Here is a 25392-nt window from a genome sequence, read left to right as displayed (position 1 = left end):
TCTGCCCCCTCAAATTTCTTCTTAAATACCAGATGAAGAAAACAGAACTGGGCCAGGGGAGCTTCAACGTGCTTTCCTCCACCATGACTCCAAGGCTTCATCTATTAATAAAGGCCGAGAGCGGGTCCAAGTGCTTCTTTCTCCTGATTTCTATGACTTTTTTCCTCTGGGAAATCATAGCTAAATTCATTAGCAATAGACAGATGATAAATATCATCCTCATACTGACCCATGAAAAGCTGGAACACACGATAAGAGGCTCTTCTTATAAAAAGGAATATTACTTTATTCTCTTTGAGGAGAATAGATGTCTATTACCACAATGCCTCACAAGCTCCATCAATGCTTAAACTGAATTAAGAAAATCATCTACTGTGGCCAAGGAATAGACTGTTCTAGTCAAGTGAGAGAAAGACAGTTAAGCGTGCATTAGAAAACCAGGAAAGATTCAGGTTCAATTCTTTTTTTGGGGGGTGGGGGGACGGGGTGGAAGGGGGTGCCAACTAATCCAGGGCCAGTGCTTTATCCACTGTGCCACCTAGGTACCCCGTTCATATCTAAATAAAAATTAAATTTGGGCTCCGATAAATCGCAAAGCACTTCACAATTTTAAATCCAACATTAAATTTTTCATTAAAAAGAACTGGTGGGGGCAGCTAGGTGGTACAGTGGATAAAGCACCAGCCCGGGATTCAGAAGGACCTGAGTTCAAATCCGGCCACAGACACTTGACACTTACTAGCTGTGTGACCCTGGGCAAGTCACTTAACCCAGACAGCCCTGACAAAAAAAAAAAAAAAGAAAGAAAGAAAGAAATGGTGACACTAAAACAGAGGAGCCAGGAAGAACCAGAAGGAAATAAGATTCAGATAACTGACAGGGGGAAGGGACAGCATACAGGGAACTAAACTTTGGCACTCCAAGTATGAAAAATGATGTCATTCTTTCTTGAAAACAAAGATAAACAAAGAGTTAACAGGTACCCTACTTGATTTGTAATAGACTGGAAGGGGGAAGGGGGAAGGGGAACCTTGCCTTCTTCCACTCTGTCAAGATGGCATGCACAGACCTAGTTTAAACCACGTTTGACAGTGCTTGGTAAGCAAAAGACAGCAGATACTTCAAAGGGACAGTTTAGGCTGTACACGACCACAAATGGCCATGACATATCAAGATATCCTGAACTGGAGTCATGTCCCTAATACCTTCCATTCGGTTCTGTTTGGACACCTTCTTCCTCGCCATTTTTCTGATTTATGTTGTGTCTCAAGATTGGGCTGCATTAAGGGCAAGATGGTGGTCTTTGCCACATTCTGCCACACTTACCTTCTCCTGCTCCACCAACTGCTGCAGGTTTGCTTGTACTGGAGGGGGTTTTCATGTAGGCCAGGAACTGCAGGTACTGACCTTAAATGATTCTATAAAGAAAGGTAATAAAAGTGCATTCAATTAAAGCAACTAATGAAGCAGCAAGTACTCATTAAATAAGCATCTACTATAAGATACACAAAGGTCCGTACGTACCATTTTAGTGTAAATGATTCGTGTTCAAATAGGAGCAAAACAAACACTTAGAATCAAGGGACTTGACCAGTGTCACTGGGGAGTCAGTGGCAAAGCTGAGGCTCAAACTCGTGTGCTGATTCCAAATCAACTGGGTTACAAGTGAATACTGTCTTCAGATCCAGTGCTTTCCTAATCCTGTTGGAGTCAATCTGAATGCAAAATGGAAGTCCTTAAATTCTGATCATCTAACTTTAAATTCTACTTGTTAGTTTTGAGAAAAAAAACAAGTTTAACAAGTGTCACCATTAACCATTGCTCACCAATTAAAAGAATCATGACGTTTATATACAACCAGTTATTTCAGATTTGGACAATCTGTTCATAAAGTGCCTTTGGCTCCAGGTTGACATTCTAATGGTCATTTATCTCCTGCCCAGTGAAGCGAAAAAATATATGCTTTTACATCATCAGTTAGCATCTGAACACCTCTGTCTCCCAGAACTTCCCTTTAATTTCAATAAGCAAGGCCCAAGGGGAAAAGAGCATTAATTGAAGTTTTTAATTAGTGATCTATTCTCCCCACCTTCTTCCTCCCTATCTTTTCCACTCCTTTTCATTTAAGTGGCTTAATTTAAAAATATCCACTCCCTTCTAACCCCTCTAATTTCTATGAGAATTTCTGAGTGAGTCCATTTGCAGTACAAGGGGGGTGGTGGCTGCAAAGCAACTGAGCGTTAAGTAACTTGCCCAGGGTCACGCAGCTAGTAAGTGTCATGTATCTAGGACTGGATTTGAACTCAGGTCCTCCTAACTCGAGGACCCATACTCTATCTACTGAGCCACCTAGCTGCCCCAAGTGACTTCATTTTTTTTCTAAGAATAGTATCTCTGCTTTTCTATTCCTGTGTATTGTGAAACTATATTCTCTGACAGTCTAAAGTCTTCTGTATTATTTAATATTTTTCTGCTCCTCATGGAGTTACTTTCTGAAACACGTAATTTCAACATTCTCTTCTAACCGAAGCCTATATAAATTGAGTTAGAATTCATACCATTATCCCATTTTTCATGTTGTGCCTCATTCATAAAATATTAAATCATGAAGGAAGTAGGGTGAACAGAAGTATTATCCCATGGTAGAAAATATAATGTCTCAAATCACGTGGTATGATTCTACTCCAATATCACCATGACATTCTCTTTCCCATCGGCACTACTATTTTATCTCTTAGTTCATATCACTCATCCACAACCCAATTTTCTGGGTGGTACCTGCCCCTAAGAGACTCTCCTGCAGCAGGATATTGCTCATGAAGGCATAACACTCAGTGAATGGAATCTCCCAATACACCAAATGATTCCAGATTAAACCAACTGTAAGGTTCCCATCTACTATCACAGGCATACACCCCTTCTGCTAATAGAGGATGACCCTTTACTGGATTTCACTCCCACTTCTTCCAACTTCCTGTGGTCCCTCTTCTTGCTGAAAAGAACCCATGACAGAAATTACCTTGTGTCCCAAAAATCACATGGTCCAGTTCTAACCCCAGTCCTGTTGTGATTATTTTATTTCCCACTGGCTCTGACATCTCTCTAATCTCTAGCAACATCTCTCCTCCACTTCAGTTAATCTTCTCATTTTTATTTGTTATTATAAGGTATGGATCTCAAGGGTTACAGTGGTTAACTCTCAAGGGTTACAAGAATTTACCAAGATAACAATACACACTTTTTTTTAAAGCAGTGAGTCTGCTTAGCTAGATCCACACTAGTCATGAATCAGATGGAGAAAGGGTATACTAAAAAATCACTGAAACATTTTTATGACCTACAAAACTTTCAGCTGTCATCTATGCAGAAACATTTTGGAAGCGCTTGAACCAACAAGTAGACAGGTAGCAATGAGAACATTTCTCAAAATTCCACTGAATGGGAAAAAAAAATTCTAGTGAATGGAATGGAATGAAATGACATCTTAGAAATCATGAGACTATCACTGGTGTGCTAGTATAACCTGAGGTAAGTGTGGAACAAAAGGCCAGATTTAACTTGTTTTGGCAAAGGTTTCCTCTCATTCTTAGCCACCGTGAGACTTTCCAAAATATGGGAACTAGTATATTACCTAAAGAAAAATAATTAAGAATGGATAACTATTAAATTACTTTAGCAGACAATCATAATAAGCCTGCTCTGAGGACACTGGTGACCTGAACAAAGAAGGCTCTGGCTCTATGTACTGATCCCTCAAATGACCTATGACTCTTCCAACTCAAAGTAGAAACTCAAAGAAGCCTGATTCACAGCAACATTGGAAGGCAGAGGCCAGATGACAGAACAAAAGCATTTTTATTACTGAATCTGTAGACAAAAGGGACATTACCTAACAGCTTCTGGAGTGCAGGCGGTGTTGGTGTTGCTAATAGCTGGTTGGAGGAATGCCGTTGTACTTTAGGAGGTAGTTGATAATATGGACTATGAGGTGACTTGTATGCATCTAAGGAGAGAGAACAAACCAACATGTTCTATTTGAAAAAGAAACTGGAGAAGTCAAAAGCCTTGCTGAATTTTATCCTGTGGGTTTTCATTTGTTTATTGGATGGACCAACTCCCTATATCTCATAAATGTGAAGGTGAATTGTCCTCACAGCATCCAAATAAATAACCCTGAACTGCCACTTCCCAATTTGGTTATATGACAATATTATGGAGAAATATTATACAAGCAATGAAGGAGAGAAGAGGGAAGGTGACTGCAAATGTATCAAAGTGAGAATCATGGAGGAAGGTGAGAGCACCAGATTTTTATTTACACAACAGTAGCAAAGAAAAAAAGGGACTGTCCAGGGACAGTGCTCTCTCCACTGCTCCACCTAGCTGCCTCCCTGCTCCCTATAATTCTTACAAGAGTTTCTTAGAAGCTGCCATAATTGATCATCATGTTTGTTCAATATTTGCATGATTATGATTATGAAATCAACTTTACATAACATTTTAGAGATCAGGAAACTGTGGCAGTGAGGTTACATGGGCCTAAGATTCTCAGGGGTTCAGATGAGAAAACCACAAAAAACCCCTACCCATGCAGATAAACAAAAGCTAGGCAATTATATAGTTTATGAATTGTTTTGGGCACTGAGAGAGAAAATGATTGGCCTAGAGTCCCACAACCAGCATCTATTGAAAGTGAGACATGTATGCAGTTCTTTAAGACTGCACTGTTTTCAGATACACAATTATTTGCTGAAAGAAGTGTTTCTAGTGGAGAAATGGAAACAGGAAAGCAGAAATAAGTTTGCCCTTAGAAATGGACAAGATCCCCCACTTCATCGCCTATCCACTTCTCCCAAGTAAAAGCTTGCTATGGCTCTCTGGCTTTTGAATGTTATAACTATGCAAAGCAGGTCCTATTACCCTTGGCATTGCTGAGGATCCAACAGCCCTTACCCTGAGGAGAGGATGCGAGCTGCCTGGGACACAGTCTGAGCATGCAAAAGCTCCAGTGCAGTCGAGTCTTCTTCGGTTTTTCGTTCAGGGTTTGCAGCACTCATGTTTCTTGGGACGTACCACGTTTTCTTCCGTGCCATCTTCCTTCCCTTATTTGTTATTTCTTTTTCGAGGCTTGGAAGGAGATGGCTTTTAAGGAGCAGCCGTCCCATTTTGTTATCTTCTTCAGCCCAGAATCCTAAAAGAAAAGGGGGCAGGGGTGGTGAAATACAAAAAAAAAAAGTACAAGAAACAAGGCTCCCACAAAGCAAGAGGTAGGGGAGGATGGGACAGTTCAGAATGAATTTTCCTAGCCTAAAGTTCTAAGTACAGAGGCACTTTAATCACCAACTACACACTTCAATTCTTGCTTTCTTGGTCAATTGCCATTTTTCTTCTCCAAATCAAATAAAAAAAGGTTTCATGAAGGAGCATGTGCTCTATATTGACTATTAAGGCATATGGCAGCTGCACGTTAGTGGTTATTACTTGAGGCCTCTACAAGTTGGTGTTTGCTTTAGCTACATGAAAGGAATGAGGTGGTGGTAGTGATGATGGTGATCCACATTTCTAGAGTGCTTTTGAGATTTGCAAAGCAATTGATAGCTATTATTTGATCATCAAAATAACCCTGTAAGGGGGCAGCTAGGTGGTGCAGTGGATAAAGCACCGGCCCTGGAGTCAGGAGTACCTGAGTTCAAATCCGGCCTCAGACACTTAACACTTACTAGCTGTGTGACCCTGGGCAAGTCACTTAAACCCCAATTGCCACACTAAAAAACAAAAACAAAAACAAAAACAAACAAACAAACAAAAAAAAAAAACCCTGTAGGGGCAGCTAGGTTGTCGCAGTGGATTCAAAGAACCTGAGTCAAATCTGGCCTCAGACACTTGACACTTACTGGCTGTGACCCTGGACAAGTCAATTTACCCTCACTATGCCCCTGCAAAAAACCAAAACTAACCCTGTAAAATGTAGGCTACTAATATATTCATTTTCCAAAGAGGAACTTAAGGCTGACCGAATTTCTATCATGTCTTGCCCAGGGACACACAGCTAGCCTGAGACAGCATTTAGAGCCAAGCCTCCAGATTCCAAGTACAGCCTTCTAACAACTAGGTTCAGATGCTCTCCCTCTCCATGCAAACAACTTCCACTTGCAAACATACCATGGCTATAATTAGCCCAAAGGACATGGTCTCAAAGACATATGAAAAACCTACAAGGTCGGATGACACTTGGCATTTTGTGCCGTAACATCATTTTCCTGAAGTAAGGTCCTGCACAGTGTTGGGAAGGGTGCACAGACAGACAGACAGTTACCACTCGAGGCTCCAAGGCAACAGCTCCTTTGTTTTCCTGGACCTTCGTTGGGGTCGTTGTGTTGCTCTTGCTTTCTCTCTGCTGCCGTCGGCGGGCTGCCTCCTGCTCCTCCTAGGAGGGGATGTCATAATCAGTGTTCATTATCAAGTGTCAATTCTAAAGGACAAAGTGTGACCACCTGAATGCACAACTGCCCACCACTGTGCCTCCAACCTCAGTCCCAGAAAGAGTCAAGCATACACATACAAGCATTCTCACTATCTGACTGATTTCATCTGTGTAGGAAACTCTCACAGATCAACAACTTATCTGTAACTGAGAGTTGCATGGTCGGGTTAAGTGACTTGCTGTTGCTCATACAGGTACCAATATTCTTTTAAATGAGGCTTCTAGAGTAGAAAAAATGTAACTCAACAACACAAGGTAGGGGATAGCAAAAGGTAGAGAGGATGGAAATGCACAGTGATCTAGCACTTTGAAGCCAATACCAGACAATTGTTTCTAACCAGCTGCTATCTTGAAGAAAGTTAATACTTGAGCCAGAACTGTGGAAACATACCCTTGTGACAACAAAAAGTCACCCCCCCCAAACCCTGTGCTTTATCATCTCCAAAAGGAAATCATTCCAAACTTTGAGATTATTTGCATAATACATATATAAACTAGTATTACTATTTACTATAAACGAGAACAAAAAGTTCTACTATGTGAAAAAAAACTTACCCTGAGTTTTGGATTTTTGAGACTAGAAAAATAGTTTTCAAGCTGAAAGGGGGAGAAAAAAGTTGATTATTTTTAATTACTCGTTTCTGTTGAGCCCTCAATCAAGATCTGCCCAACTATTAAGGAGTTTTTTTTCTGTGATAAGGAATCATAATTAGCTTTATGGGTCAAGAGGCCAATCTCAACTGGAATAAAGCTGTACCTGATTACAAACCCCCCCCCCCCACCTAGAAGCCAATTCCTTTCTTCCTCCACTATCTCCAACTGTTCTGTGGACCACCACTAGGTGAGTTACCATTTATTGTCTCTAAAATTGACATATATATTGATATCTGTATCTATTATCTCATTCCATTTACAAGACTTGAGGGCAGGGATTACTGTTCTTCACCACTGGACATACAAAGTACTTCTATAAATGTGCGTTAAATTTAACTGAAGTCTCACCTCTCCAATAGAAAAAGAGCTGGGGCACAAAGCAGGTCAGTCAAAGGAAATCACTAAGAGTAGGGTAAAAATGGAAGAACAGGGCAAAAAACACAGACTACATTGAAGATTAAATAAAAGCATGAATTTGCCAATTTAACACTGATAAATAGTGACTAGATGGAACAAATGACAAAGAAAGAAAAGCAAGCAGGCAATCTGTTAGTATTTAGAAGAGAATGGCTGTTGAAAAGTAATTCTAGTGCAGTTCTGACAGGAGAGACCTATCTGCTCTGGCACAGTAGGCTCATGTTCTTATCATGGGGCAGGTGTAGGCTGAGTGGGAATGAGATGGACTATCCTCAACTCCAAAATGCAAAAGTGAAAGAAAAGAGAATAAGTGAGCCACAAACACGTGTCTCTGGTGATACTTACTATGGTTCGATCAATAGTATGCAGGTAGTAAGAAACTGGCTTGCCAGTCCATGAAACCGACCCTTTCAGTGGCGATAGTTCCACAACTCTCATTATAGTGCCAATATCTAAAGATAAAAAAGCTGGTTAGTTAAGATTATTTCAGCAGCCAGAGACGAGCCCTTGACAATAGTACCTTGCCTTCCATGCACACACTCCAACAAAAAGAGAAAAAGAACCTATACCAGGTAGAGACAGAAAAGAGTTTTCCTCTGTTACTTCCCCATCCCCAGTTCAAAAGTAGAAAGTCAATGGATGAACGACAGGTTGTGATAAAAACCCAACCTCTTCTAAGTTTCCAAAGGTTCAGGAGAAAAGAGCAGCTTTGCTCTGCAGAGTTCAGTCTGGCAGCATGTGACAGTCCCCCCCTTGACAATGAGTGGGGTTGATTGCTCTGGACTGGGATTTAGTTATGTTCTATACATTCTGCAGTGCTTACATTTGTCTATCTAGACTTACAAAACAGGTAAAGAAAATTTTGAAACAAACTCTGATTCTTTATCTTGTACCATGTACTGATAGTATTTTTGCTAGAGTTCTTCCTTAGAAGCATTTGATTTGAATATAAAAAAGAGCAAGGATAGAGGTGGTCAATATTTATTCAAATGAGATATGCGAAAAGGTTATCTGTTGAGGGGAAAAGAGCCAGCATTTAAATAGTGCTTTAAAGTTAACAAACACTTTTACAAAGTATTTTATTTTATCCTCTCAAAACCTAATCACAGGTGCTATTATTATCTCTATATTACAGATAAGGTAATTGAGAGACTAAATGACTTTCCCAGGGTGGCACAGAACTAGGAAGTGCTTGAGGCCAGATTTGAACTCAGGTCTTCCAGACTTCAAGGTCCAGTCCCTGTCTACTGTGCTATGTCAGCATTCCATTCAACTCCTTCTAATGGGTTACATATATTAATAGCTTAATAACAATACAGACTCTTAGCCACTCAAGTTTCTACTGTTTAATTCTAAAGTTTAGAGGTGCAAAGGTTTGGAGGACACGATTCTGCCACCTGAAACACAAAGATAAATCATTACCACATCGAGTCACAAAATACAATGGGATGACAGGTGAAGAGGAGAAAACAGGAATGGTTGACAGCAGACACTTCTACAAAAATTCAAGTTGCACTGAGCCCACCACTTCCAAAGCCACACCTACACTAGCACATTCTCCTTTCCACAATGAGCAGGGTGGGATTCAGAAAAACTGTGATAGGGGCTGGCTGGCTACCACCCACCCATTACTACTCAAGTCCTAGAGTGTAGCTCTGCAAAAGCCTGAACACACACAAGCACGTACTTCTTCCAGTGAGTGCTAAGATAAGCTGCAAGTTTAACAGGACAAAAGGCAGCTTTTGGCAAAGTCATCTTCTGATACCACATAGGGCCTCAGGAGACATGGCGACCCTATCACCTATCACACCAATGTGGAGTCAAAGCCAGAGTGAAGACAAGCAATCCCAAGCTCAGCCACGGTATGGGCAGAGGAAAAGTCATGTCCCATCAATCGTGAAGAAGCAAAACCATTTTCTTTCCAAGAAAAAAAAAAAAAACATCTAAGGATTTTATTGATAAATTGTATATCTTTAATGAGGGTGTCATCCATGACAACAATGTCCCTTCCTTGGTTCCCTAACACGAGACAGGGACAGTCACCTGGAGAAATGATAGCTTTTAGAGCTTTAAAAGCTATGTCATTTTTGCTACAAAGCAAATATTGGAAAAATATTGCTACTGGGACCTGGATGGCCATGGACATGGTGATTTGAGCTATCTAATGAACTGTGGTGATGTGTCTATTGGCTTATTATGGAAACTCTTTAACGAGAAGCAAACCAAAGTCCTCTGGCTCATGGTCAAAATGCAACAACTAGCTTGAGTAAAGCGTATAGAGTATGTCGTTTAAGTAGAGCTTCTCCACCAATTTCATATACTGTAATATTTCCCCTTCCTTAAGGAGAAAGGGGACAAAAGTCAACAGAATTTTATTTATGTCATACAAAAAGAAAATATAGGTCAAGTGTCAACTGAAATGAACACACACCTATCTCCCAAAGACATTTATACCCCAGGTCTGTAAACTCTACATGGTAGGTCCTGGTGCCAGGCAGTTGGCTCCAGCCAACTCTCCCTAGTGAGCAGGGATGACCACCATTGCTCTAAAGTTCTTATCTCAACTGCTCTTCAGACATCAGTCCAGATGAAAAAAAAAAAAATCAATAAAAAAAACACCCTGTGAGTTCTGACTGTGGAGGAAGGGGGTGGCTATGTGATCTCCTTGGTGCCAAATTTACCCAGCTTGGGTATCTCTAAGCCAGAGATACAAGGCCAGCATATTTAAGAGGCAGGACTTGAACGTGGACATTCTAGCTCTTTAAGCACCACCCCCACCACAATGACTGTTAGTAGACATGTATTCTCCAGAGATCCTAAGGCCTACAGATTTGAGCTTTCTACCAATTTCAGAGTTCACAAATATTTTGGAAGCTATGTACAGGTAATTCTGATCATTAAAAAAAATTGTTTTCTTATAATGCTAGAAGTTAAGAGCTCCATACTGACAACCAAATAGAAAGTTCTTCTGATTCAGCAACAAGTTTGCAAGGACACTTAGAAAAGTAAACGTTTTTAAACTAAAGTCTTAAAAAGTACTCACTTTGAGCATAACCCAATGTTTATAATGTTTAATGACAATAATGTTTAGCCAGGACAAAATACTTATTAGAAGATACACCAATTCAATTTAAAAAGCACCTTTACAATGTATTTTTAGTGACACAATTAATAGCCATAACAGCATGTTCAATGCCCAGAGGACAAAGGGACCTTGTTTGGTTTTGTTTTGAGAAGGGGGTGGGGTGCATAAAAGGGGAGAGAAGAGAAGCAGAGTGAAGGAAAAGGCCTTACCTTCCTTCATGTTAGCAAATCGTTCCTTCAGTTGGTGATCCACCTCAGGACCAAAGGCAAAATATTCACAAAAATAACACTGGCAAGACAATACTCTAGTTAGAAGAATACAAAGTAAAATTCTTCCTTAAAGCCCCTCCAATGTCCATCTCTTATTCCTATAAACATGCTTGCACACTCAACATCTTTTGAAAAAGGAACCCTAGACAAATGTTTTGAGATTGGAATTTGGGAAGCAGCGTGCTCCCCAAATGCAGCCATTTTCATTTTCACAGAGCCAGTCCAGTTTCTTAAACACTGGCCAAGTCAAAACTACTGCAAGGACAGGTATTGGTATCAGAACCTAACTCCTCCAAATGCAGACAACCATCTTAAGGTATCATTCTCTGTTCAGACCGCCAGAATAAACATCTCAAACAACATTGCCAAGAGTGCGATTCCCACTAAGGGACTCCTTGAATATTTCACCAGCCTCTTTCCAAAGGGGCTTTCAAGGTAATGTAAAAGCTAAATGGTCATCAACTTAACAGGAAGCATTTTATGACTATAAACAAGCCAACTTCTCTACCAGTAAACCAGAAGGAAAAAAGGTAAACAAATGATTAGTAAGATTAATTCAATCTGTCATTAATTGCTCAAGAATAACTTCAACCATATATAGATCAATGAAAATCGGGGAAAGGGGTGCAGGGGTACAGGGGAGAAATGAGACCAGCTCTGACAAGTAAAAAGGTGACACACCCTCTCATCTAACAAACCCCATATGAGCCTCTGATGGCTGGGAGTCTGCAAAGGAAGTATTTTTTTTAAGGTTGTAAAAGGGAAAAATGACATTTTTAGAAGCCTTTTCTAAATTCTTACAATTTTGCATTTAAAGCTTAAAATACTTCAGTAGAAAGTTTATTTTCAGTCCTGGAAGTACTATACAAAAAGATGCCCTCCCACTGGCACGCATCACTGCCCGCCCCCCATCTGCACATATTCAACAACTATCGTCCTCCAGAGGTACTTCCTTCAATCTTGATGTTATGTTAATCAAAAGAAGGTCCACCAAGGCAGACCGGTTCCCCCAACAACCCAAGGTATCAATAACCAGGATCATGAGCTGTGATGTAGCAAACAGAACAATAATAAAGAAAGAGAGAAGGGGAAGGAAAGGAAATCAAGGTCAGCAAAGAACATTGAGAGGACTTGTTCTGAAGATCGGGCATAGTAACCATAGAGCCAAAAACCCAGTCCCACCCCCACCCCCTTCCCCTTCATGTGCAAATGCAAAGAAGAGGCAGGGACAAGAAATGGTCATATTTTAACACAGGAATGAAGGCCAGCAATGACATCAGGGTGATGGGATGGTTTGAAAAGGACACACAATATCTATAATAGCATTTTCCAAAGGGGGGATTTTCTCTATGGGAATACTGTGAATTGCAAACTTTAGAAATTCAGCCCATCCAGTGGTCTCCTTGGTTAATTACCAAATGGCTTTTCCCAGAGCACACCTTCTCACTTAACTCGATCCTGCAGGACTCTCAGGGCCAGATTCTGCCCTCTGCAAACTACTCAGCATCCATTCTGTGGCTTGGTCTTATCACAGGATTATGGCATGGCTGGCATGGTAGAGGAGGAGCTTGAGAAGTTCAAGGTACTAAAGGTGCTGGGAACCTGAAAGCCAGGAGATATCTTCAGGAATGAGTATTTATTGGGGGGGCTGCTGTATACAGGCAGACTCTAAAAACCCCACATTTCCTCTTCTGTGAGTGGTAGATTAAAAACACGTTCATCCTTTGAATAAAACAGAGGATAGTACTCACAGAATTAAGCTGACGACCACTGTCAAAAGTCATCACAGCTTAAACCAAGTCCCTGTACGGGGTCACTAGGTTTTGATTGGGTAGCTTTTATTTTGGTTTTGTCATATGATAGGGGAGAAGGGAGATCACTGGGTGCACACTGCAGAGGAAGATCGGACCCAGGACTCCAGAGCTGATGAAACAAGTCGTTGTCATGGAAAGCATTGGCCATGTGCAAAACAGAGGACAACTCCCCAGTGCAGTAGAACAAGCAAAGAGAGAGAGCTGTAAGCAAGACTGAATGCAACGGGGTGGTGAGCAAATCTGCCAACGTCAGTAGCTTCTGGACACCCAATTCCAGTTGCCCTAGAACCATTTCCCCCCGAGCTTTTTCCAGCTTTGGAGGACAGTCAGGTATGGAAACCAAAGGGGTCCAAAATGTAAAGTTCTCAAATAGTACAAAGACAGGCAAGTCATTCTACTAATGGGGAAAAAAAATTATTCAAAACCCAAAACTGTTAACAGTAGTATGCAAGACCTAACAGTAATTATAGCTCACTGAAGAAACTAACAGCTACTCAACACCTAGGCACAACTTAAATGAAGCTTAGATTTGGGTTAGGTACAATGGTCTGTGCTCCCTGAATTCTGACTAAAGCTCCATTTACTTTGCTCAACAGTAAACAGGTTAAAATCATTGGGGCAAAGCAGTAGAGCTGGCCACAGTGTATATAGAGGCACACAGAAGGGATGGGAGACACTTACTAGGCCTGGAAATGACAAGCAACTTCACTGAGAAGTACCAGTGGCTTGCAGCAAGAGTTAGCTGACCCATTCCCACTTGTACCTTTTAAACAAGTTAGTACATGTGTGCTTTGGAATGACACCTCTCAAAGGCCGACAACTCCAGCTTAATGGGATAATTACTTCAAAAACAAACTGAAAATATATGCTTTATTGTGATGATTCCCTGCCAATGACAGAAGCTCACAGGAGGGAAGTTGTAACCAATAAGCAAAAGCTCACATTCTAGAAAAAAAGGGTTTTTTATAAAAAGGTCAGGAGAAGAGGGGATCTCTCCCCACCAAAGGCACTCATTTGTATGGTGCTGTAAAGACTACCAGGGCACTTCCTTCAGCCCTATCCAACAGGGATCCCTGAGAAGTAACTGGCCCCTGATTCCCTAATAGCCACAAGAGACCAGTGCCAGGATAGAAGTGGAGGCACGTTGATCCCAAACGCAAGAATCTGTAAAGCACATTGTCTTTGCATGAGATTTATGTTTGCTTACTACCACAAAACAAATTAAAATAAACACAACAAGATTTGTCCAAATAAGAAAGAGTCTATGCCAAGAGATAACGTTTTAAATCCAGCTGGTATTTTGATTGGGAAACACTGTTAGACAGAGTTGAGGGCGCTAGGTGGCACAGTGGATAGAGCACCAGCCCTGGATTCAGGAGTACTGAGTTCAAATATACCTCAGACACTTGACACTTACTAGCTGTGTGACCTTGGGCAGTCACGTAACCCCCATTGCCCCACAAAAAAATTAAAAAAAAAAAAAAGACAGAGTTGAGACTTAGGATTCTAAATACATCAATAACTTCCATTTCTCCAATTGAGAAACAGGAAAATGATGTGTATTGGGAATTTGTTGTACTAAGATAGATTAGTTTTCCTAAATACAACTAATTCCAACAAATAATGCGCACCTTCAGAAATTTTCCCAAACTTGCTGAAGCCAAAGACTGTACCTTTTAAATATTTAGAAATATACTAGAATAGTATGTGTCAATATGCCAGTGATACCACAGTATGGATTATCACCAAAACACTGAGAGCAAATACAATGCCCACAACCATAGTCCCCCCACCTCTTTGCTGTCTCCTTCAAATGTTTTCCTTGTCATATACACCTTTAGTAACCTTGAATTTTGATGGCTACCATGCTAATTCTAATTCCAATAGATACAGAATCTAATTCTCAGTTAAGTGAAAATATGAACAATGTTTTAGACTCAAGTAGTAGGAATGGAATGGGAACCTTTTTAGACCTGGTACTGAGATTTTTCCATTTTATAGAAAATAACTTGGAAGACAGGCACAAATATGCCAATTATGCTGTGACATAAAACTGATAAAGATCATGGCTGATATCACTAAGACGTCATTATACATATTTTGTTGCATGGTTATGTTTTTCTTTTCTATTGGGGAAGATAGGATGGAGAAAAGTGAGTTTTTCTTCATTTTTTTTAAAAGGATAAATTTAATTTAAAAATACAGGATTAATGTGCTCAGATGGCAAAAAGACACAGGATTTAGAAGTGAAAATGACCTTAAATCATCTTGCACAGTAGTCCTCAAAGTGTGGTTCAGGGGGTTCTGTGGAGTTAAAACTATTTTCATACAAATATGTTTTAGTTTCCAATTCTGTAAATATCAATAATTATAAACTATAAATATCAATAAACTGTATCTTAAACAAGTCCTCTCTGCAATGTTCAACAAATCTGAATTAGTGCAAAGAGGCCCCAAGACTGTAAAGTCTGAGAATGCTAATCTAGTCAATGTTCAATGCTCTCACTTCAGGACATTGAGAACCCAAAATCGTAAAGCTGCAAGGCAACCATGGAGAGTCCAGTCAAAAGTGTGTGTGCCTTCAGTTACACTGAGTATTAGTATACTCATAATGAAATGTACATAAGATCTAATTCAATGTAAAATGCAAAACACACTTAAGAAAAAATTTCAGCAAAAGGCTGCAAGCTAAAAGCACAGGAAACAAAAGTCCAGGGTCAAGGAGAGGGTCCTCCCAAATGAATACAAATCAGAAAGTTGGGTTATTAAAAAGCTACAACACTGGAGGATAAAGACATGCAGAATTGGAACAGGAGTTAGTTGCTTAAAGGATATAGCTTAGAAACCACATGGATCCACACCAGAATTCTCCTATCCTTTAGGGATCCTAAGGTCGATTCTGGTTTTCAAAAGGGGGATGGGGGAAACAAATGACAAAAGGAACCAATCAAAATGATTAAGGGAGGGGCAGTTAGCTGGCTCAGTGGATAAAGCAACTGCCCTGGATTCAGGAGGACATGAGTTCAAATCTGGCCTCAGACACTTGGCATTTACTAGCTGTGTGACCTTGGGCAAGTCACTTAACCTTCATTGCCCCGCAAAACCAAAAAGAAAAAAAAAAAAAGACTAAGGGAAATGGGAAAAAATGGCCACTAAGAAGAAAAGAAAAGAAGTTACTTAAAAAGCAACTTAAGGTAAAGACTAAGGCAGATTCTGATTTGCTGTTGACCTCTTTAAAACAAATCTACATAAAATGGATCTAAATGGCAAAGGTGAAACTTGGGTAAAATTGGAGAAATAAGTTCCCAGTTGTGAGTGTGCTCAATAGGCCACCCCTGAAGAACCCAGGAAAGTGGTCTCTTCTGTTATTTTAGAATAACTTAAGGCAGGGGAGGTTCCAAGGGCAGTCTTTGATCTCTAGGAGTTCCATTCCAGATTTCAGAAGAATTGAGTCATTCCTCCCATGAATAATCAAGGAAGTGGATCACTCAGCCTCAGGAGTAAAAAAAAAGGGCCCTCAGGATTCTCCAACCACACCCCCACATATAATAAAGATCCCTCAGCCACATGAATAAAAGGACTGAGTCATGGTCAGAAGCACCACTAACCCTCCCTCCCCCCAAAAGAATGTGATATACTCTTAATTCTCCTTTGAAAGGAAGACAGCCACAGCACAAGTATCAGTCCTAATGTTCTTCCATCTAAAGCAAATTCCCAATGAGGATACAGACCCACAAGGATTCCTAAGCAACTTAGAATTCCTAAGCAACTTAGAGATCTAGAACTAGTCATACCTCGTGTTTGCAATTCTTTCCCGCCATTCTTCTGAAAGGAAGTCACCTCTTTCCAGCTAAAGAAAAAGGAAAGGAAGAAAGATTATTCCTTGCTGGGGCTACACATCTTCACTCCCAACCAAAAATAATTAAGGTCTGATCAAAACCATTTAAGTGAAAGCTATCATATGCCCAGTGTGTGGTAGATGCCCAGAGGAACTTAAAAAATCTTGCTGTGTACAAGAAAAAAACAAAGTTAAAGATTTAGGACAAAAAAAAAAAAGCAAATACTTTTTTTTTCAGAAAATCACTGATCTTGATGGGCAATATACAAAGATCACGTGGAAGCAGATTTAGAAATTCCATTTATAGTAAAAACCTTAAAATATTAGGAAATATTATTTCTCTATGAAGTCCCTTCCCAAACTGTTTTTAAAAAAAAAAAGCCTTTTGCAAGTGGGTGGCAGATAAGGGCAAAAGGGAGAAAAGGCCTTTCATGAGGTGATAACCAAATCTTTCTTCATATCATATCTTCCTATCTCAGAGGAAAGATTGGCTGGGGACCCACTCTACTGCTTAAGAATACTGAAGTGAATGAGGAATTCCAGGAAGAATGGCATATTGACTTGGTTGCTTAATTAGCGTGATAAAATATCGTTTTTAGATCCAGCCATTCTGGAGAGCAACTGGAACTATACCCACAGGGCTATAGAACTGAATATACCTTTTGATCCAGCAGTATTCCTCTCACTGCTAGATTTATATCCCAAAGACATCCCCAAAAACAGAAAAGAACAAATTTGTACAAAAATACTTATAGCAGTTCTTTTTGTGGTGGCTAAGAATCAGAAATCAAAGGAATGCTCATCAATTGGGGAATGGCTATATGATGGCATATGATGAGAAATGACAAGCAGGATGATTACAGAAAAGCCTGGACTTATATGAAATAATGTACGGTAAAGTGAGCAGAACCAAGAGAGTATTGTGTGCAGAGACAGAATATTGTTTAATGAAGAACGGTGAATGACAACTATTCTTGACAATACAATGATCCCCAAGACAATCCCAAAGGATAGATAAATAATAAAAACATTTTTTCTTTCTTGTTCCGTTTCCTTAAATTGTCATGGGGTACTTGACACTTTACTAGCTGTGTGACCCTGGGCAAGTCACTTAACCCCCATTGCCCTGCAAAAAAAAAAAAAAAAAAGCCAAAAACAAACAAACAAACAAAAAAAATTGTCATGGGGTAGTCATGTCATTGGGGCACGAGTGACAATATCATTTGAACATCTCTCCAAGCTAAAAATGGCTTTAACATGGATTAATAATAAATTAAGTATAATTATCTCAGGCGGCCTTGACATTTAAGGCTTAAGCTGTGTTTTAATGATGACTCCTGTTAATGCTGTACAAGCAATGGAATGACTAATTCACAAAAACTCTTCCAAGGTAAAATTCAACTTAGGGAATCTGTCTCAAATCAATGTTGAAAGCTGTCAGTCACAGATCAAATATACTTCACTAACTCAGCTGCAGACCTACACTGCAACAAGGTCCTCAGATTCCAGACTGCTTTTCTTATTGACCTCTGCATATTAGTTCAATTATCATAGCCCTGCAAAAAAAAAAAAAAAAAAAAGGGGGGGGGGGAGAGGGATGCGCCCCACAGCTGGTGAACATCAAGAAAAAGGAAATGATCATGACTTGACAACCAGCCACACCACAATGCTTCGATGGTTCAAGCATACTGCCTCTTGGATAATAAATTGACAAAAAGGCCCACCTCCTGAGACAGATATCCATAGCTAGGCATTAATCCTGGGAAGGGAAGGATAAAGACGTCTTCTACATCAATGTATTTATTTGTGGAGGGAAAGTGTATGTGAGACAAAACAGAGAGAAACCCCAAACTGAAGATAAACTGAAAAGCACAAGATGCCCAATGACTGAAGGAAATTCTGGTGAAAAGGAACTCAGGAACTTTATACTTAAAGTGGCCTAGAGTGAGGAACACAGTGGAGGACAATATACACAATGATAATGTAAAGAATAAAGTCTTAAAAAAATTTTTTTAAGTCTAAAAATAAGTCTACTATGAACATTTGTAATGAAGAGTTTTGTTTGATTCCAGAAAACTACTTACTAAACAAAAAGGTGAAACTTTAGATTTGGAAAAGAGTCTGTACTAACAGATGTGGTGGCGGTGTTGATTGCATTTCCACTTGGGATTATAAGGTACCCAAGGGAAAATAACTATAGGGTAAAAGTAAAAGGCAATCAAAAACCCATTTTTAATGCAAAGACCACTTTGCCCTGGATCCTTCCCATTAGTAGTACATGAGAGGTCCTTTTGCTATCTGATAGGATGCCATTGCATCAGGCTCCAGAGCACGTGTGCGCGCGCGCGCGCACACACACACACACACACACACACACACACGTGTGTGGGAAAGCTCTCCTGCCTAGGAAAGCCAATTTACTTGGTTCAACAACAACAAAAGTCAATTCTGCCTGAAAAAGTACATGGTTATTTTTAGAGCCCTGCTTAATTTAAAAATAACTAAAGGCAAGAATCCAAGTCTCAAAAACATGGCATCTTGTCCAAGCCACAGGGGATGTTTGGAGGGCTTTTCGAATACCAAAACATATTACATTTCCCGCTGAAACTGTAAATTTGAATTCACAGTTGCCAGGAGAAACACCATGTATTTCCAACCAGGAAATGCTTAACCATTAAACAGAAAATATTCTAAGCAACGGATACAGGGTCTAAAAGTAAGTGGTAAATGCTCATTTTAATAAACAAAATGGATGTCCTCCGCATTAATACAGCTTCCTTCTAATACCCTCGTTATGCCGTTATAAATGCTGGGGTAATTGTGAGATTACCAGCAGGTTTGCCATGCCAATGTGTGAGTGAGATTTTCCCCATCCCTTAGTTATAAGAGATTTACTATAGTTTTTAGTGATTTGATTAAGATAATAATCAATATATATTAACTAAAAAAATTGTGATTCATATAGATTGCATAAGGTTAAGGTTAAGGTCTTTTCCCATATTTCCCAATGAACATGGTGTTGCTGATCGTGTGATAGCTGCATTAGGTAACATCGCAGGATCTGGTGGTGGTCAGCAATACTGCTATAAGAGTTCACGCTGCTGACCAGTGGCCTAACAATGACCCACCCTATTGTCATCATAATGCTGATATTTCCTAAGAATATGTTCTAATTTTAGAAGTGTTTGGAAGGGTATATAAACCATGAATTTTGTGATTCTGGGTCTTTCAGGTCCAACGCCTGGATGACCGGTTTTGTTGAGGGACTGGCCCTCTCTCAATAAACCTATTTGCTTCAGCCTGGAAACTTTGTTATTTTCGTTCTTCTGTCGGACTTAATTTTTTCGCGACAAATGCTCACCTCTCAAAGGTGACCACAGAGACAGAGAGAGGCCAATAGAAGCTTAATGTCAGGTACCAGATTTGGAAAACAGTCTGCACAAGCATGGGAAAAGGAAAACTCTTAAAAAATAAGTGCCAATCTAGAGACTTAAAAATCCAGCTGTTCTCTCTTCTACAACATGATGTGCTTTTATACCACCTTGTAGCTACCTAAGAAGTTGTGATTCAAGGATTTCAACCCAAGGACCAAATACCACATTTGACCTGACCAGCAAAACTTTTTTTTTTTTTGGTGTGTGTGAGGCAATTGGGGTTAAGTGACTTGCCCAGCTAGTAAGTGTCAAGTGTCCTAGGCCAGATTTAAACTCAGGTCCTCCTGAATCCAGGGCCGGTACTCTACCCACTGCGCCATATAGCTGCCCCTAAAACTCCTTAATCCATTTCTGGTCTGATCTCCCCAACCCCCCAATAAAGGTTAAGTGATTTGCCCAAGGTCATACAACTAGTAAGTGTCAAGTGTCTGAGGCCAGATTTGAGCTCAGGCCCTCCTGAATCCAGGGCCAGTGCTTTATCCACTGTGCCACCTAGCTGCTGCCCCGCTTAATCCATTTTTTACAGCAAGGAAAAGGTCACTCTGGTCTCCCTGGCAAGCAGTCACTAGTACTGGATGTTTTGGAAAACAAACTCAGAGGGTGAGGACTAAGGCCCTCCAATTATAGCTACAAATGTCATGACTTATTATCATCCTGTGTCCAATGCTTCCCAGGGAGGCATGTCCTACAACAAATCACTGTGTCCAATAGTAGCCAACATTTATACAATGCTTTGAGGTTTGTGAAAAATTTTATATTTATATTTTTATAAATAGCACTTTGTATCCTAAAAACCTTTGTGGTAAAAGATTAATATTCCTGTTTTTAGCTAACTCATTTGGGAGGGCCACACCTGGCCCACCCTGAGGCTACTTATGCTACTGATCTCAGAAAGGTAGCCCCCCCAAGGCAGCTTTTGAAGGACCTCCCCTTTTGGAGGCAGGCCTTGTGCTGCTCGTGCGCCAATATTAAGGCAAGTCACCCAAATAACTCTCCGTATATCAAATTTTGGCCCTCATACGTTGGATATAGTCTGAATATCACTCCCCCCTTCCCCCCCCATAAGGAAACTAAGGCAGGCAGAGGTGAAGATGACTTGCCCAGGGTCACACAGCTAGTGATTATCTAAGGCCACATTTAAATTCAGATCTTCTTGATTCCTGATCTAGGGCTCCATTCACTCTGCCACCTAAGTCTGTTAAGAGCAGAAACTTTCGTGGTCTTTATAACCCCAGGGCCTAACAGTTCCTGGCACACAATAAATCCTTCTTAAATAAAAATGAATTTTAAAATGTTTTATATGTGTTTTTAAATTAACCCAACTCACAGCATTAAAACAAAGATCTCCTAAATTCTAAACCTGGTACTCTAATCATCACATCAGAGGGCCTCAGATTGAGGCCACTAAATAGAAATCATTCCACACTGATTCTTTGATAACAGAAAATAAATCTATTCATCAAGATCATCCCAGAGGACAGGCCAGGATCAGCAGTCCAGAAACACCTTTACTCATCCCATGGATTATAAAGAAAATGATGAGAGTTAACATGGTGCTTACCATGTGTACCAGGTCCTGGGCTAAGGGATTTAAGTGCTTATTTAAGTGTTATTATTATACCCATTTAACAGATAAGGAAACTGAAGTAAACAGAGGCTAAGTGACTCCACCAGGGTCACACTGCTGGTGGCTGAGGCAAGTTTTGAATTAACGTTTTACTGAATCCAGGCCTGGTGCACTATCGACGATGCCACCCAGCTGCCCCAGTGGAGCATAGTGTACAACAGCCTGATTTGTTGATTGTATGTAGAATCCCTTCCAAAGAACACTCCAGAAGGAAGGCGGCCAGCCACACCATACAGAGTTGCTGGGAGGACAGGAGAATGGGTTTGGGTCAATATACCGCTCCCATTCTTACCAGGTCTGAGTGGAACTACAAGGAAACCAGAGGGTTTCCCTAAAGAGTCCAAAGCCTGCCCTCTTCTTCCCTGCAGACAAGGAAAAACAACCCCAAACCACAAGTTTGAGAGGTGGTACTGACAGCTGCACAGGGCAGGGGATGGGGTCAGGAGAGGCTATCTGCCCTGTCAATTTTCTCACAGGCTTGTCCTCCCTCCACTCCACTATCTGGACTCCTCTCTGAAATCCCCAGGCCCCTTATCATATGGCTATAAAAGCCAGTCAAAAAAAAAAAATGTCTCTGCCTTGGATCACTATCACCTTTGTACTACATTATATGCTTCTGAACAAAGATGGATAAAACAATACAACTCTTCTTCTGACTGGATCCACTACAAATTTATACCACCTCAATTGGATCCTCACCACTGCCAGGCAATCCTTTACCAACTCACTCTCCTACCCTTCAGAGCACTTCTCCCAAACCTTGTCACCCCATCTCAAACTTCCTATTGTATGCCCTCTCTCAGATGAGGACCTGGCTTCCCAATTTAGAAAAAGCGGGGGGGAAAAAAAAAAGGGGGGGGGAGGAGAGAGAGAGAGAGAGAGAGAGAGAGAGAGAGAGAGAGAGAGAGAGAGATGGCCTTTCCCTAAGCTCTCTTCCTCATCTAGCCCTTGGATGCCTTCAGTGATGTTCTCCTTCATCCCTGCCTCTCACACATTATAAAATGACCTTACCAATGTTAACTCCTCTAGTTGTTCAAGCAATCCATCCCATCTCCTCCAAAAAATTGCCCCGTCATCCCCATTCTTTCACTTGTCTTTAATCACTCCCTGTCTAATGGCTAATTTCCTACTGCCTATGAATAAGCCCATGTCTCCTCCACTCTCAGAAAAGCCTCACTTGATCTTTCTACCCCCTACAGGATGATGGCAGACTTCTGCCCAGGTCATATATAACACACGCTTCAGCTGGTGGGGCAGGTCCTGGAGTCAGAAGATTCATCTTCCTGGGTTCAAATCTGGCCTCAGACACTTACTACTGTTTGGCCTCGGATAAGTCAAACTTGTTAGCCTCAGTTTCCCCATATGTAAATGAGCTGGAAAAGGCAAAACACAACCAGTATCATTGCCAAGAAAACCCCAAATGGGGTCAAAGAGTAAGACATGAAAGAAAATAACTGAACCCTGAGAATACATGCTTACACTTTTTCTCCTCTCACTATTGTAACTACTCTGGCTTCTGACATCTTCATTCCAACGAAAATGCTTCTTCCAAAGTAACCAATCCCATGGCCTTTTTCTCAGTCCTCATCCTCTCCAACCACTCTGCAGCCTCGGACACTGTGCATCACTCTCTTCGATACCCTCTTGGCTCACCTGGTTCTCCTTCCACTTCTGTGACCGCTCCTTCTCGGCCTCATTTGCTAGATGCTCAAGATAATACCCAAGATAAAAGCATAGGTGCCCATCCGTCAGGGTTCTGTCTCTATTCTCTTTCAGCCCCTCTGGATTTAAATACCAAGATGACAACCCTCAAGTCTGTCTCTGCTGCTTCAAATTCTCCCCTGAGGCCTCACAGAATGTATCCAATGGCCATTCAGACATCTCAAACTGGATGTGCAGAGGTTATCCTAAACTAAACTCCTGATCTTCCCTGTTCAATCCCCTTCCCATTCTCTCCCACTCCTCGCCATCATTACGACAGAGGACAAACACTATCCCAGTCCTCCTGGACTCCTCTGTATCTCCCCCCCCCCCCATATCCAGGCTGTTGCAAAACCCTGTTGATTATACCTCCGGCACTTCTGAAATATGCCCCCAGTTCTTTCCTCCAGGACTATTAGTGACTCCAGTGCAGAGCCTCACCACCTCGTGTCTAGATTACTGTAATAGCCTTCAGGTGGGTCTCCGTGCCTCAACACTCTCAGCTATTGGAGTGATTGTCCTGATCTAATCTTGTCGGACCCACTTGGTAGAATCCAGTGTCTCTCTATTGCCTCCCAAGATCATATTCAAAATGCTTTTTTGGGAAGCCCTTTAGAACCTATCCCCATCTCACACCTCTCCTGACACGCACACTTTACTCCAGTGACAATGGCCTCCTGGCTTTCCACAAACAAGACCTGCCATCTCTTGGTTCCAGGCACTCTCTCAAATTTTCCATGCCTGTCCAATGCACTCCCTCCTCTACTCTGCGGGCCTCATTGACTTCCTTTAAATTAAATCCCAACTAAAATTCAGTACAGCTAGGCAGTGCAGTGGATAGAGTGTCAGTCCTGGAGTCAGGAGGACCCAAGTTAAAATCCAGCCTCAGACACTTGACACTTACTAGCTGTGTGACCTTGGACAAGTCACTTAACCCTCATTGTCCCACAAAAAAAAAAGAGAGAGAGATATGTTTGTTACCTTCATTCATAATTAAAGGAAATGTTAATTTCATTTGACAGTTACTAATAATAAAGATATAGTTTTTTTTAAAAAGCATTTATTAAACATAAGCTCTGTGGGGGCAGCTAGATAGCGCAGTGGTAAAGCACCGGCCCTGGATTCAGGAGGACCTGAGTTCAAATCCGGCCTCAGACACTTGACACTTACTAGCTGTGTGACCCTGGGCAAGTCACTTAACCCTCATTGCCCTGCAAAAAACAAACAAAAAAAACCAAAACAAACATAAGCTCTGTGACCATGGGCAAGTCACTTCATGCTGTTTGCCTCAGTTTCCTCATCTATAAAATGAGCTGGAGAAGGGAATAGCAAAGCACACCAGTATCTTTGCCAAGAAAACCCCAAACACGGTCAGAAGGAGTCAGACACAACAAAACAAATGGAAAAACAAAAATCCTACTCCCACAGGAAGCGTTCCCCAAAGATACTAATTATAGTGTCTGTTATTTCCTATTTATCCAGTATAGCTTGTTTAGTATCTAGCTGTACATGCACATAGCTCTAATGTTGGCAGGCTTAGAGGTTACTACTATGTAGATAGGCAAGAAGCATGGGCTATAGCGTGAGCTTCCAATAAACACCCTAAATAAACACTTTAGTGGGTTACCAAAGAATTGCCCTAGAAACGTTAAGGATGTGGCCTAAGACGCTGTCTACAGCTGAGAGACTATGAAATACCATCTGTCTGTGTTAATTGCAATACTCAAATTTTAAGCTGGATTTGGTAACTGAACACAAATTCCCAAAGAAAGGCTGTAATTACTTATACTCAAATAGTCCCCTAACTCAAACTGCTTTGAGAACACTGCGATCCACCCCCTTCTTTTTCCTCCTATGTATAAGTAGCTTTTAAAAGGTACCTGACCATTGAAAAAAGAGGCAGAACATGTAGAATCTAAATAATAACCATTGGGACTGAATGCACATTAGATCATCAAGTCCTTTTGGAAGAATTACCATCACACCCCCAGCATTTACCACAATGCTCAGAATAAATGGGGACCTAACAAAACAGAGATAGCATGTGTCCCTCAACAATTCCAAAAAAG

General features: G+C 40.8%; 1 protein-coding gene across 1 annotated transcript in view; it reads right to left on the bottom strand.

Annotated features, from left to right (window-relative positions):
- The window catches only part of DOT1L (DOT1 like histone lysine methyltransferase), a 118563-nt gene that overhangs the window by 36840 nt on the left and 56331 nt on the right, over positions 1–25392 (bottom strand). Inside the window, 13 exon segments of the mRNA XM_043980640.1 lie at positions 1327–1418; positions 3890–4003; positions 4954–4969; positions 4971–5115; positions 5117–5166; positions 5168–5191; positions 6317–6427; positions 7040–7081; positions 7901–8007; positions 8884–8952; positions 10850–10912; positions 10915–10928; positions 16518–16573. Coding sequence (XP_043836575.1) covers positions 1327–1418; positions 3890–4003; positions 4954–4969; positions 4971–5115; positions 5117–5166; positions 5168–5191; positions 6317–6427; positions 7040–7081; positions 7901–8007; positions 8884–8952; positions 10850–10912; positions 10915–10928; positions 16518–16573 — 903 coding nt within the window.

Source organism: Dromiciops gliroides, chromosome 1, assembly GCF_019393635.1.
Source record: "Dromiciops gliroides isolate mDroGli1 chromosome 1, mDroGli1.pri, whole genome shotgun sequence".
NCBI lineage: Eukaryota > Metazoa > Chordata > Mammalia > Microbiotheria > Microbiotheriidae > Dromiciops > Dromiciops gliroides.
Note: the sequence above shows the minus strand (reverse complement) of the source record. Positions and strands in the feature narration are given on the sequence as shown.